Source organism: Toxoplasma gondii, chromosome IX, assembly GCF_000006565.2.
Source record: "Toxoplasma gondii ME49 chromosome IX, whole genome shotgun sequence".
NCBI classification, from domain to species: Eukaryota; Apicomplexa; class Conoidasida; order Eucoccidiorida; family Sarcocystidae; genus Toxoplasma; species Toxoplasma gondii.
The window spans coordinates 1,994,091-2,006,500 of NC_031477.1; the positions used below are offsets into that span (position 1 = coordinate 1,994,091).

The 12,410-nt window shown below is 52.6% G+C and overlaps 1 protein-coding gene across 1 annotated transcript; it reads right to left on the reverse strand.

Annotated features, from left to right (window-relative positions):
* Positions 1–164: 164 nt before the first annotated feature.
* On the reverse strand, positions 165–11,903 carry TGME49_264820 (RbAp48). Its single transcript, XM_002368570.2, has 15 exons — positions 9,316–11,903; positions 8,867–8,954; positions 8,477–8,534; positions 8,210–8,294; positions 7,539–7,597; positions 7,052–7,229; positions 6,649–6,743; positions 6,156–6,223; positions 4,949–5,022; positions 4,346–4,382; positions 3,405–3,488; positions 2,751–2,871; positions 2,226–2,392; positions 1,877–1,924; positions 165–1,328 (listed from the first exon to the last, which is right to left on the reverse strand). Exons 1-15 carry the CDS (start codon positions 10,797–10,799, stop codon positions 1,230–1,232), a joined length of 2,745 nt encoding a protein of 914 aa, XP_002368611.2. The 5' UTR covers positions 10,800–11,903; the 3' UTR covers positions 165–1,229.
* Positions 11,904–12,410: the final 507 nt, after the last annotated feature.

Below are 12,410 nucleotides of genomic sequence, written 5' to 3' on the forward strand. Positions count from 1 at the left end.
ATGCGCTTGTACATATATATATGTATATGTATGTGTATGCGCCTGTACATATATATATGTATATATATATATATATATATATCTGTATATATATGTGTATGCGCTTGTACATATATATATGTATATATATATATATATATATATATATATATAGTTGTGAACGAACAAACGGTATAAGTGTTTCCTCTCTGTCGAGATGCCGTCGCATGTGCCGTTTTTTTTCCAGAGTTTCGTCTGAGACCTCTGTAGGTTTTTTTCCGGCCAGGGGATCCGTTGGTTAAGCATTATTCAGAGTGCCTTCCTGCCGTGTGCGCGATCAACAGCACACAGATGCTTTTCGGCGCATGCATTCAGTTAGACGAATCTCTTCGCAGCGAAGCCACCAGGCGCTTGATATGCATGTATATACATATATATATATATATACATATATATATGTATATACATATGGATAAATATATTGGTAACTCTATGGATAAATACATGCTTGAATATATATATATATATATATGTATCAATACAAACTCGTAAAGTCGATACGTTGAGTTGGGTTTGCGTGCACTCATGCCTTTTCCCTCGTCCACCTCGCTCTGAAAATGCATGCGCAAACATGAGAGCTCAAAAGCATACTTTCTCGAGTCCGTCGGTTTGTGCCCTCGGTGGACGAATTGGGGGCAACTTCGCGTCGCCTGGAAAGCGCCCCGACGCCACCCGTCCGAGCGTTGGAGACTTCGCATGAAAGTTCCTAGAGACTCTTGCTTTTCACTTCAGAGCGAACTTCGCCTTTGATTTCATGGAGGCCTTGCTTCATCCGTTTTCCAGCATTCTTTCGCCTTGCAAAATCCTTTCTGGGGAAGGCAACTCTCGCAAAAACAAGTGCCTTCTTCCAGGGAGAGAAGCGAGCCGTGAACCGACCGCCTCGAAGCCCAGCTAACGCATGCACTGCGTTCGACGGCTAATCTGATCCGAAGGAGGCAGCGGCATACACAGATGAACTCCACAGATGACGCGCGGCAAGAAACGGAGGATTCGCGTTGCCTTCTCAATCTGAGAAACAGATGAGAACGCATTGGGCTCTCTTGCCCCTCTCTGTGGCTACGGACGTAAAGACGAGGGCGCGCGAACGTCGAGTGAAGACTTGTGGGGAGAGAGCGAGCTGTAGACGAGCTGAGGAAGACACACACAACTTGGACGCCGGAAACCCGAGGAGGACGAAACGCGAGCTCTGTTCACTCGACGTCGTCGCCGTCGACCTCGCCGTAGTAGTGCACGGAGTCTTCTCCATCTCGGGCTTCAAACAGACTGTCGCGCTTGAAAGCCTTTCGTGTCTGAAAAGAAACGTCTTCGACAGACTCGTTCGATGGACCGCCTGCATCTCTCTCAGCGGCCAACAGCGACGCTGCAGGACCTAGGCCTCTGAATGCAACCCCAGTTAAGAGCTGCAGACGAACGAGGTCTTCCGAGGTTTTGTGCCCCTCGAACTGGCCAGACCGGAGCCAGCGTGAGAGACGCAGCCTGCAGACTCGCTGGGCGCAAGTTTGAAGACTCCACTCGCATGCAAATGGGGATGTGCGAGTGTCGAATAAAGAAGAAGAAGAAAAAGGAGCTACGGAGGAGGAGACTGAAAGAGTGAGCAGGGTGGTCAAAACAGGACGAGAGAATCAGCAGAGAGGAAAGAAAAAGGGACAGTCGAACGACGGAGAAGGAGGGCGAGGCGCGATGGGCGTTGACAAGAGACGCAGGCTCGCCACGAGACGTTTACTAGCCAGCGAGACGCACAAACTCAAAAAGCATCCAGTGTCCACCATCCGATTCTCGCTTCTCGTCTCAGTCGCATTTTTTTTTATTTCTCACCCTGACGTTTCTGGACCCTTACCGGCTGCCAGATCTGGAGCGCATTATCTTCGGAGACCGACGCGAGCATCTGAGGCAAAAACAGAGAAAAGAACTTCTGCTCTGGACAATCAGCTGAACTCGCGTTTCTTTTCTCCCTGGGACGGCTTTGCGATCGAAGCGAGACTACGATTCGCGAAATCCCGGTCACGAGGAACAGCAGTGGCGCCTCCACGGCGCGCTCGCCGCGTCCGTCGGCAGGCTCGAGGAGGAGGCGCATCTCAGTCGTTTCTCGAAGCCGCGTCTCTCGGTGTCAGACCGAGACTGGAACCGACTCCTCTCCCTCGCTGTGCGTCGCGTTTCGCTGTCGTCTCTGACTCTCTGCGCCTTACCAAGGAAAACAAATCCGCCTGTGGGTTCCAGTCAAAATCGTTGACTGCGCCCAGGTGACCCCCGTGCACGAAGCGAAGCTCGGGAGGTCCGTCTTCGGCCTCGTCGCTCTCCTGCTCTGCGCCAACTAGCGACAGATCGAAAATCCGGATGAGACGGTCGGTGCTGCCTGAGGACAAGCGAGCGCGGAAGAAAGCCATTGGCAGACCGACGGAGAGAGAGGGGACGGTGACGCGTCGAGGAGACGCACCGAACGAGAGGAAAACGAAACAAGAGGCAAAGGAAGAGAATGAAGAATCGGATGTGGACCAAAGAGCAGAGCGAAAGGGAGGAGAAAGCCAGACACCCGGAAAGGCAACAGAGGTACCCTTCTTCTGACATGGAAAGAAGCGTCTCGCCCCGCGTCCGAGGCTCTGCAAGGCTTCGCGGCGTTCTCGCCACACTCGAAACCTCTCGACAAGACAAGACCCTCACGACATCTTAGCATGAATATCTGCAGACATCCAAGAGAAGGAGTCTGCGCTTACCTGACGCAAGAGTTGTCTTCTCGCCGGGAGCCCACTTGAGGCAGGTGACAGCCTCACCGTGCGCATGCAGCAGTCGGTGAGCGGGGCGACGCAGAGCTCGCAAGTCCCAGATGCTTACTCCCTTAAGTCAAGAGAAACAAAAGCCGCATAGAGCACTCTCCACTGTCAGCGCCACAAGCCTGCATGCTCTCAGAATATTCGAGTAGCCCTCCGGATGTCCAAGATGTTCTCTTTCGCTCTGTCGTGCACCTGACCTCTCTTCCATTTTCTCTCCCTTCCGACCTCACTTTCCATATTCCTGCCTCTCTTTCTCTCTCTGTCTCTCTCTTTCTCTCTCTTGTTTTCTTTCATGCCTCTCTTTCTCTTTCTCTCTCTTCCAGTTTCTTGTTTTCTCTCTCTTTTTCTCTTTCTCTGAGTGCACACGACCAGAAGCGGGTCGAGCCACAGTTCTCTGTTTCCCCAGACTGCTCTCTTCGGTTTCTTCCTCGCTCCGGTTTCTTTTGGAAGAAATGAGGCAGACGCAGCGGAAACGAACGAGTCCAAAGAAGATGAAGAGACGAGGTAAAACGTAGCGAAAAGGCGGAAAACGAGGTTAAACGGTGAAAAACGAGGTCGCACGAGGATGCAAAGACGAGAAACGACAGGAAAACTCACTTTGTCTGCGCCTGCAGTTGCCACGACGTAGGGCGCATTCGCGTTCGCCGCCAGGGCGTTCGTGCATGTCCAGCTACACTGCGTCTGAGAAACCGAGAGAAGTTTTCGCAGAAAAAGAATGACCGTCCCCGAGGAAGGAAACGAAAACGGGAAAAAAGGAAGGAGAAAGTAGAAATGATGCGGAGACGGCACAAGCGAGACGCAATGGCGCAGCGAGGCAAGGGACGACAGGGCGAAAGAAACTGAGGGAAAACGAGACACGGCAAACGTTACAGAGAAATGCAGAGGCTGGCGACTAGGAATGAGGAATGAAGTCGGAAAAAAGAACTTAAACGTCAAAGTCTCCAACATGGGCGATCGGCGGGGGGGGGAGGGCGCAGTGCATGCGCTCAGCAGCCGAGAACAGACAAGCGCATCGAATCTCCAGAAAGGATCGGCGCGAAGGAAATCAGAGAACTCGAAGCGACACCGAGAGAAAGGGCAGGACGCAGCACCCAGAAGACGAACGCGGCACACTGTTTGCGGCGAGAGACAAGTCGCCCAATTCGACATTCTGCCAAGCACAGAAAGACTCATCGACAGAGTCAAGAGAATCCGAGTCCATCCCTTGAAGAAAGCGCTCGGTGACAGATTCCCTACGACGGTATGGGCGTAAGAAACAACGCAAAACGCATCTCCTTGAGTCGAGGAGAAACATGACAGTGGCAAGAGCAGGGAAACATGCAGCCCAAGAGATGGCAAGACGCGCGGCGGCGACAGTTCCAAGGGAGCAGCGCGTACGCAACCATGAAGCGTAGAAATGTCATAAAAAGCCTCCTCAACAGGCAGACAGCGTCTGGAAGAGCTGTCTCAAGTTCGAAGTGAAACTCGCGTCCAAATGGACCTGCTGGAAGCACAGTCCTTTTCTCGGCTGTCACTGTCTCGCCAGAGACGCCGCTCACCCGAACAACCGGAGCTGGCGATACGCGCAGATCCCACCTAGAACAGAAGCAAGTCGCGAGAGAAAAGCGCATCCATTGCAATGTCATTCGTTCTGTCTTTTTTTAACATCCACATCAGTTGAACGGGCAACTCTGGAAGCGGAAACTGAGCCTGTGAATGGCGGAGGTCTGCAAGGACCGTTGGATGTATCCACTGGACGTCACATGCGCACAGAGCTGCAGAGGCACTGCGTTGAAAGCTGGAGTCGACAGAGCTGTTGCTTGGAGGAGGAAACAGAACGCCTTGCTCCACAGCAGGGATAATGCTCTGCTCCTCAATCGTATTGTACGCTTTCCTGTGCCAGGGCAGGGAAAGACACGATACACGAAACTGGGCAGAAGCTCTCGACATGAAAATTCTGAAGTTTCCAATGAACCTATTGATGCTTCACATACACACAAACCTATCCCAGAGACGAGACGATGAGCGCAGGAATCGGACAGCGAGGAGACAGGAAACCAGACGCTTCTTGAGAAACATGCAGTCAGAGAGAAGAACGAACGAGACAGACACACGCTCAACGCTGGGACGGTCGAGACGGTGAAGCTGCTTCAATAAATTACATGTTCAAGTAGCCGTCGTCACCGATGCCCAGAAGCACCTCGCCTTCGCCTTCACCGCGCTTCCAGCACACATCCTGAACAGAGAGCGAAAGAAACGAGCTATGCATATATATATATATATATATATATATATATATATATACATATATATACATATATATGAATATATGTTGATAGATATACGCATGAATGTGGGGGTCATATATATACTTGTACATAGAGAGAGCTGTATATATTCATGTATGTCTATACGTATAGTGGTAGATAGATAGATACGTATGTAGTGGCTTACACACTTCTATACATCGTTATATACATACTTATATATATATATATATATATATATATTTAGTTGTGCATACAGTTATGTATGTGCTCGCATATATATATATATATATACATATATATATAGCTAAATGTATCAACACGCGATTTTCAGGTCGTTTCTCACACAAGTCCCCGGTAAACTTAACCAGAGGTGTAGTAGCCGCGACTAATACACGAGGATAAAGGCAACACTAAGCGCGTCATCAATGAGTGAGTGACGGGAGAACCGGTCCACTATTTTTTCGCTTCATTAGTCCGCTGGGGTGATGCAGAGCAGTCCCACAGTGCACCAGACATGCACCCCAGAGCATCTCTCCACATTTCTTTCGAATGCTCCAAGAGCAGGTTGTCTCAAATGGCGACAAAGGCTCCTCTGTCTCATGAGTCGAGAACTTCAGGCCGAGGCTTTGTCGACCTTCTTCTCTGTTGTCTCCTCCCATCCTGTGTGGCTCCCCACAGACCGCCCCAGCGCCCTTTGGTGAGCTTTGTCGCGCTCTGAAAACGTTTCTCTTCTGTCCTTGAGCTTTCTCGACTCTCTTGTCGGACTTGCGTTTCTCTCCTCGTTTGTCTCTTTTGCTCCTGAGCTGTGTCTGCGACAACCACCCTTTCGCAAGTCGCCTCCATTCGCCGCTGCTGCCTCTTCCAGTCCATCTCCAGCAGGTGTCACGAATCCGACTCTCACTCAAAGGATCGACCATGTTTCGCGTACGACGGTAATTCCCCGATAAGGACTTTCTTTTGCCTCTACCCTTTCTAGAACTGTCACCGTGTGCATGTCCCTGAAATCGTGCCGGGTACTGGTTTGGAGCTAGGGATTCTCAGTGGTGAACGCTGGGAGCATCCCCCCATCTCAGAAACTTGCCTTCTCCGTTTCTCTCACCTGTAACGGACGGAGTCTGCTGTCAGCAACCAACTTGTGAAGAGGCGCGAGTCGCTTGTGCGTTTGGGCTGCGACACAGTGCAGAGTTACACAAGCATGCGCATGCAGGAAAACCACGTACGAAAGGCTGCATGCGTTTCACTCACTCGACACAACCGCCACAAGGAAACGCGGTAACGATCTGTTGATTCGTCTCTCTCCACACAAACAACCGCGCGTGTGAAAGGAGTTTCATTTCAGTTTTTTCAGATTGGAAACGCCTGTCCTGCAAGCGCCGCCGCAGGGTCCCCAAGGTCACCGCGTATGTGATGTGCGGTGTCTTTGCATGTAAAGCTTTCGCTCGTTTCGCTTTCTGTGGAATGCCTGCAACGCTTCTACGAAGATGGGCTGATTCGCGCTCCATTCACCTACTCCAGTGCAAAAGAGAACAGCTGAGCAAGCTGAGGGTGTCTCTACACTTTACGGATGTAACGTGGTTCTGGTTTCTGCTTACGCTTCGAATGAAGATCCCAGACGCAGATGATGCCGTCATCCGCAGCCGACGCGATGACGTTCTCTCGCCCCGGAGGTCCCCATTCAAGGCCCCACCTGAAGCGAAGACGCAAAACCGCAAACACAGACCGAGCTCTTGCCGAACATGCCCTCGGCGAAGCGCACAGGAGGGCAATGATAAACTCTAGGAGGCGAAGCCAGCGCAGAAGCAAAAAAGCGCAGGAGACAAGCAAGCATTTAAACCGAGGACACACCAGGTTCAAACAGTGCGCGAGTCTTTCGGGACTCTCTTCACTTGTTTCTGTTCCTTTCCCCCTCTGCGTTTCCGCCGTCTCTTCACTCGTTGCCTTTCTGTCTCCTCTCTCGGACTTTTCTACCTGCTTCCTCGTCGGCGCCGGACTCACCCTTCAGCTGTATGTCCACAGAGGACTACCTCAGCCTGGGCAGTCATGAAGTCTGCAGGCGTCGCTGTCTCTGCGCTCTCTCGCGCTTTTCCGCTCTTCAGGTGCTTCGCGCCTTCACCGGCGGCACTCGAGAAAGGAAGCGCGCAGGGTCCGAAATTGCAAAAGTCAAAAATGTAGACTGCAGAGGTCGCGAACAGGGGAGACAAAACGTTTCCAGAGTGCATGCGCGCAGGCGAGCTGCCAGGAGGCGCAGCATGAGGGCTTGAAACGAAGTGTGATGCAGACACGATCTTTGGTGCGGCGGAATCGGATCCAACTTTTTTCAGACGCGCTTCCCATGCGAATTCTAGGCTTCTGAAAGAGAACCTTCTCTGAAAAGGCGATGACCGTTGACGCACAGACGCCGACGCCTGGCGCCTAACAGGAAGAAACGAAATGGGGTAGAAGAAACGCATGCGACAGCGAAGATGGGGACCGAGAGACTTACCGCATCCGTCGAGAGCCTTGGAGGCGACCTTCGTTTGATCGCTTGGACACAGCCGAGCCCTGAGTGCCAGAGAGACGCAAGCCAAATGCGAGCAGACACTCCTTCTGGAATTTCCTTCTGCTCTCTCGCAGAAACTTCGTTCCCTTCTCCCTATAGCGAATGCCACCGTGACCCCAAAAACCTCCGCTGCTCTCGAGAGAGACACAGACGCGTGCAGAGACAGAAGAACAGATACAGACAGACGGAGCACGCATGCACCCATGCATGCGTCTGTGTGAGAAAACTGTAAACTGGAAGAATGAAACGCGCGGCGAATGGCCATTGCACCTGTACACAAACGGAGGTGGTGTGTACACACGCAGGTACGGCTCTCCTCCTCTGTCTACCGGAACGGAACTCCGTTATATGCATATACATATATATATATATATGTATATATATATATGTATATATATGTATATGTATATATATGTATATGTATATAATACATACATATAAACAAATACGTACGTCTGAGTTTGAGTAGCCTCATGGGGGCCCTGTCACCTCGGAAGTTAGCAGTGCGGCATGAGCATGGAACGCAAAGGGAAATGCACACGGAGGTGTCCATACAGTGCGTGCTGTGTAAATCTTCACGATTCCAACTCTCTCGAAACTCTCGGAAATCTTACTTGTTCGACTCTCCCTCGTGAGGAATGCGGCAGGTTACGGTGAACTTCCGACTATCCTCCTCCCCAAAGTCGAAGCCGACGTAGTCTGCAGAAGATCCCACACCCACGCAAAACAGATCCTAAAATCCAAGGTTTGTCTACCGTTTCTTTCTGCTCCTCATCGTGTACCGCAGAGACACAACACCTGAGAAGGAGGAAATGGAGAAAAAGACAATGGCGTAGGATTCGTCCTCAGGGTGAATTTCTCCCGCAGGCACATGCGCGTACCTTGGCGTTGTCCGAAGTGCATTCCAGACGGATGGATGGGCTCCAAAGGAAGCGTCACCTGAACATGGACAAAGCAACAACAGAAAGCATGCAGGCGAAAAGAAATGCAGAACACAGTGATCAAAATCCTGTAGACAGCGGCAGAGAGAGAGGTAGCCAGATAGACAGAGAGATGGATAGATATACAGAGAGTTAGATAGATATATAGATAGCCAGACATACACAGAGAGAGAGAGAGATCGATACATATTCACAGAGAGAGACAGATATATATATATAGAGAGAGAGAGAGAGAAAGAGAGATAGGCGGCATGTGCATGCGAGGCTATAGCGACGTTTGTAGTCGAGTCGCTCTTTCCAAGAATGGAGAAATTCGGGACTCTGCCGTACTTCCATGAGCAGAAGAAAATTCGGGTGTTGAGGGCCGCTGGTGTGTGTCGCCACAAGCAGAGTCTGCCCCATCTCGCCGCTCGCCTTCCTGCATGCACAGCGACAAAGCAACGGATCCTGTCAAAGAAAGAATCCATTTTGGAGGCATTCATGTCAACAGGGAGGGTGAACATCAGTGTGCTCCCCTTACTCTCCCGAGTCTTCCCCGTCCGCCGGACCTTTACACGATCTCTCTCCACACACTCATCCGAATATACGGGTCTACACAGCGTCACCTACGCATATCTTTAAATAAACGAACGCATGTATATATGTGCATGGTGTGTTCAGATACACCCAGCATTCCTGGCTCGTGCTTTTTCCCCCTGTGAGTTCTCAACGGTTTCCTCGACAGCCCCCCCTCCCCTGAGCGCAGCTCTGCGAATCGGCTTCACTCTTCTTCAACGTACAGGTTGCGGGAATGCATCCACTGCGTCGTGAGAGACGGCCACTCCAGTGTGTGTGCCATGACATGCTCGTAGAGAAGGAGGCAGTTGTTTTGCCAGTGTCGATTGTTTGCGCGGTAGAGACCTTGGAGAGAAGCCGCAGAAACCGAATGTCCCGCAGCCCCTGCAGCGCTCGCTGGGGCACCGGCAGCAGCTGCTGAAGGCGCTTGAGAACGCGTCGCAGTCCACTCGTCTCCAGAGCTCGCGGGGTGGGGCGTTGGCGCCTGTTCGCTCTGGGGGTAGCTTCGGAGGCCCGGAAAACACTCTCCCTTGTGAGGTCCACCCTTTCCTCGTTTCCCACCTTTTCCGCGCCGCTCTGACCGAAGCCGTTTCTTCCCGCTGGAAGCCGACAAACCGCATGCTGACCTAGGCAGATAGGACTGCGGCGGCCTGTGTGAAGAGGCCGACGGCGACAGCCAAGCCTGGACAGGCGCCAGGCAGGCGTCACCTGCTCCGCCGCTGCACGAGGAAACCTCAGAGGAGTCTGTCGAGCGCCGCCGGGAAAAGGTTTCTGGAGACACGCTGTGGGGTCGGTCTCTCCGCGAGGCGAGTCGCGAAGAAGAGTGAGCAAAGAAAGAGCGAGCCGCAGTCTTCCTCGGCGCATGGAGCGCAGATGTGAGACGGCGGGATGCCGGAAGGGCGTCCCGAAGATCAGACGGAGACGCGGTCGCAGCAGGAGACGTTGGAGCCGAGAAATCGAGAGGAGGACCATGCCGCGGGGACGCATGGGAAGACGCATGCAACCGGTGCCGCGACGTCTTTGCACTTCTCAGACGGCTCGCATGCACGTGCTTCGGTCCCGCCCGGCCGTCGTGTGCAGCCTCAAAGATCTCGGCCTCCAGAGGGCCTCCCTCCTTTGCGTCTCTGAAAGTGGATGGGTCGAGTGGAGGCGCAGACTCACCATGGCTGTCGCTCTCGGGACCCTCCTGGCGTTTCTTCTCTTCTCGTTTCAAAGTCGCACGCACAGCTGTCCCTGCCTCTCTTCCAGGTCTCTTGGAACATGACTCTCGAGATCCGGAAGCGGAGTTTGACGACGTCGGCGTCGCCTCTGTCGCGTACCGCGCAGCAAGCGAACACCCCGGCCCAGGAGACCCGTCGCCCTCTGACAGGTTCCCGTCGCTGTTCTTCTGGTGCGTCCGAGACGGCGCATGCGACGCGGAGTCTTCAGAGCCCTCGAGGCGGCTTCGAGTCCTTCTGGGGACGCGGGAGCTAGCCGACGGCATCTCTGCTGCTTCCTCGTCCTCCACAGGTCTCCGTGTGCTGCTGTTCCTGTCACCCATTTTTCGGTGTCTTGTATCTTCTCGCCGGGCTCGTCGTTTGCACCGTGCCTCCACGGAACCGCAGACTGGCTTCTTCCGAAGCCGACAACGAAGAGTCGGGAGCCGGTTCGGTTGAGCCGACGCCCTGCTGCTGTTCGTCACTTGCCCTACGCCTTCGGAGCGGGCCATCCAAATGTAGAAAGCGATTGAGTTGATAACCGTGAAGGATGACCAGGTTTCGTCAAGTCTCCTTGCTTTGATATAGAATCAGACAAACTCTCACGGAGTCCTGCATCACTCAGCTCTCTCAGTCAGAGTCACCTACGGTTACACTCCTCCAATCCTCCCTGTCTTCGCAGAGGAGATGTAGAGATCAACACCTCCCGTAAAAGCCACACCGCGATTGAGGCGTTAGAAAAAGACAGTCAGGGGGGGGGGGATTCTTCAACGGTACTACCCGTATGCTTTTTGTTCCGCTCCTTCAATCAGAGTATACCTTGTGGTTGTTGCGACACAGATTCTACGCTTCCTCAGTTGTCTGCGGATGGGGAAGAAAGGCCAAACACACACTCTGTACTGGATTGACGCTGTTACCGTGCAACATGTGGGGGTACGCGCACTGGGAAAAGGCCGGCCTCGACTTGCGTGTGCGATGGGCGGTCCTCTGCGTGTCATCTGTCTCAAAGGAAAATGAGAAGAGCGGAGGCAGACACCGAGCATCGCCTAGATACAGAAAGGGGATCAACGCAACCGAGAAAAGTGTCAACAGATCAGCAGATGGTGGTTCTGAGAAACGGAAGTACGGAAACATGAATCAGCTAGGAAAGACGCTCGGGAAGGTCCGACGAGTCCATCCACGCTTCAGATGTCAGCACGGACAAGGAACACGGTCCTTCAGTGTGCCCGCGAGTCTCCTAGTCGTCCCAAGTTGTCAACCAACTGTACCCTCACACTTAGAAAACGTCTCAAAGTCATTCGATGCGTCTACTGGGGAACTGCCGCAGGCCGGCCCCGGCACACAAAATGTGCGTTGCCCCCACGAGACAGCTGCTCACTCGCGGCAACTGGGAGCTCAAAATGCAAAAAGTGGCGCGGAAGGCGGTGCCTCACACGCAAAGCTGCTGAACAAAACTATTAGAAGCACCATGAACTCACGAAACAAGGTTCAAATGAACACGGGAGTGGGTGTGGCCGTCCCGTCAGCGGCACTGGCAACGTACCGCTTGCGTACCTCGCCGTGGCGAGCCTCGAGAAACTTAGAGAAATGTGCCGCAGAAAAGATCTTGAAGAGAGGAACGTCAACCGAAAAAAATCGGACAAAATTAATAGCAGTCGTACACGGTACTGGCGGGAAAAAAAGCGGTCTGGATGCTGGTTTTTCCCGGGTACATATCTTTAGGACTCCACAGCGACGTCGCATGCGTTTGTTTGGCAGCAGGAAAAAACATTGCTGCTTCTGATTCTCTGCCTCGATTGCTATGTCGTCGGGCCAGCAAGTCACTTCGCATATTTATTTCATTTCGATTGTTGCCACGAAGTAAAAAGGCGATTCTGCAAGAGTACCCTGCCCGTGCCGCCGGCAAATAAAGAATATCTACCATGGCTCGCAGACGAATCGCGTGTAATGCAGGAGCGAGGACAAGAAAACACTGTTCACACAAATCCTAGAAGCATCAGCAGAGAAACTCTTTGCACGTTCCTGTTCGGTTAGAGCACACTCATGCTAGGTGCGATATTGCGTCTAAGTGAGACCCGATTCTGGTCGCAGGCGTGGCCAGGACGAGCTGCGTTGGTACTGTG

Excerpts from the sequence above, each read along its gene's own strand:
- TGME49_264820 (XM_002368570.2), bottom strand. The coding sequence starts at position 10,799 with ATGGCCCGCTCCGAAGGCGTAGGGCAAGTGACGAACAGCAGCAGGGCG. Across the intron at positions 6,224-6,648 it reads CTGGGATCTTCATTCGAAGC|CCCAAACGCACAAGCGACTC; the intron begins GTAAGCAGAAAC and ends ACTGTGTCGCAG. Across the intron at positions 1,329-1,876 it reads CGCTCCAGATCTGGCAGCCG|ACACGAAAGGCTTTCAAGCG; the intron begins GTAAGGGTCCAG and ends GTTTCTTTTCAG.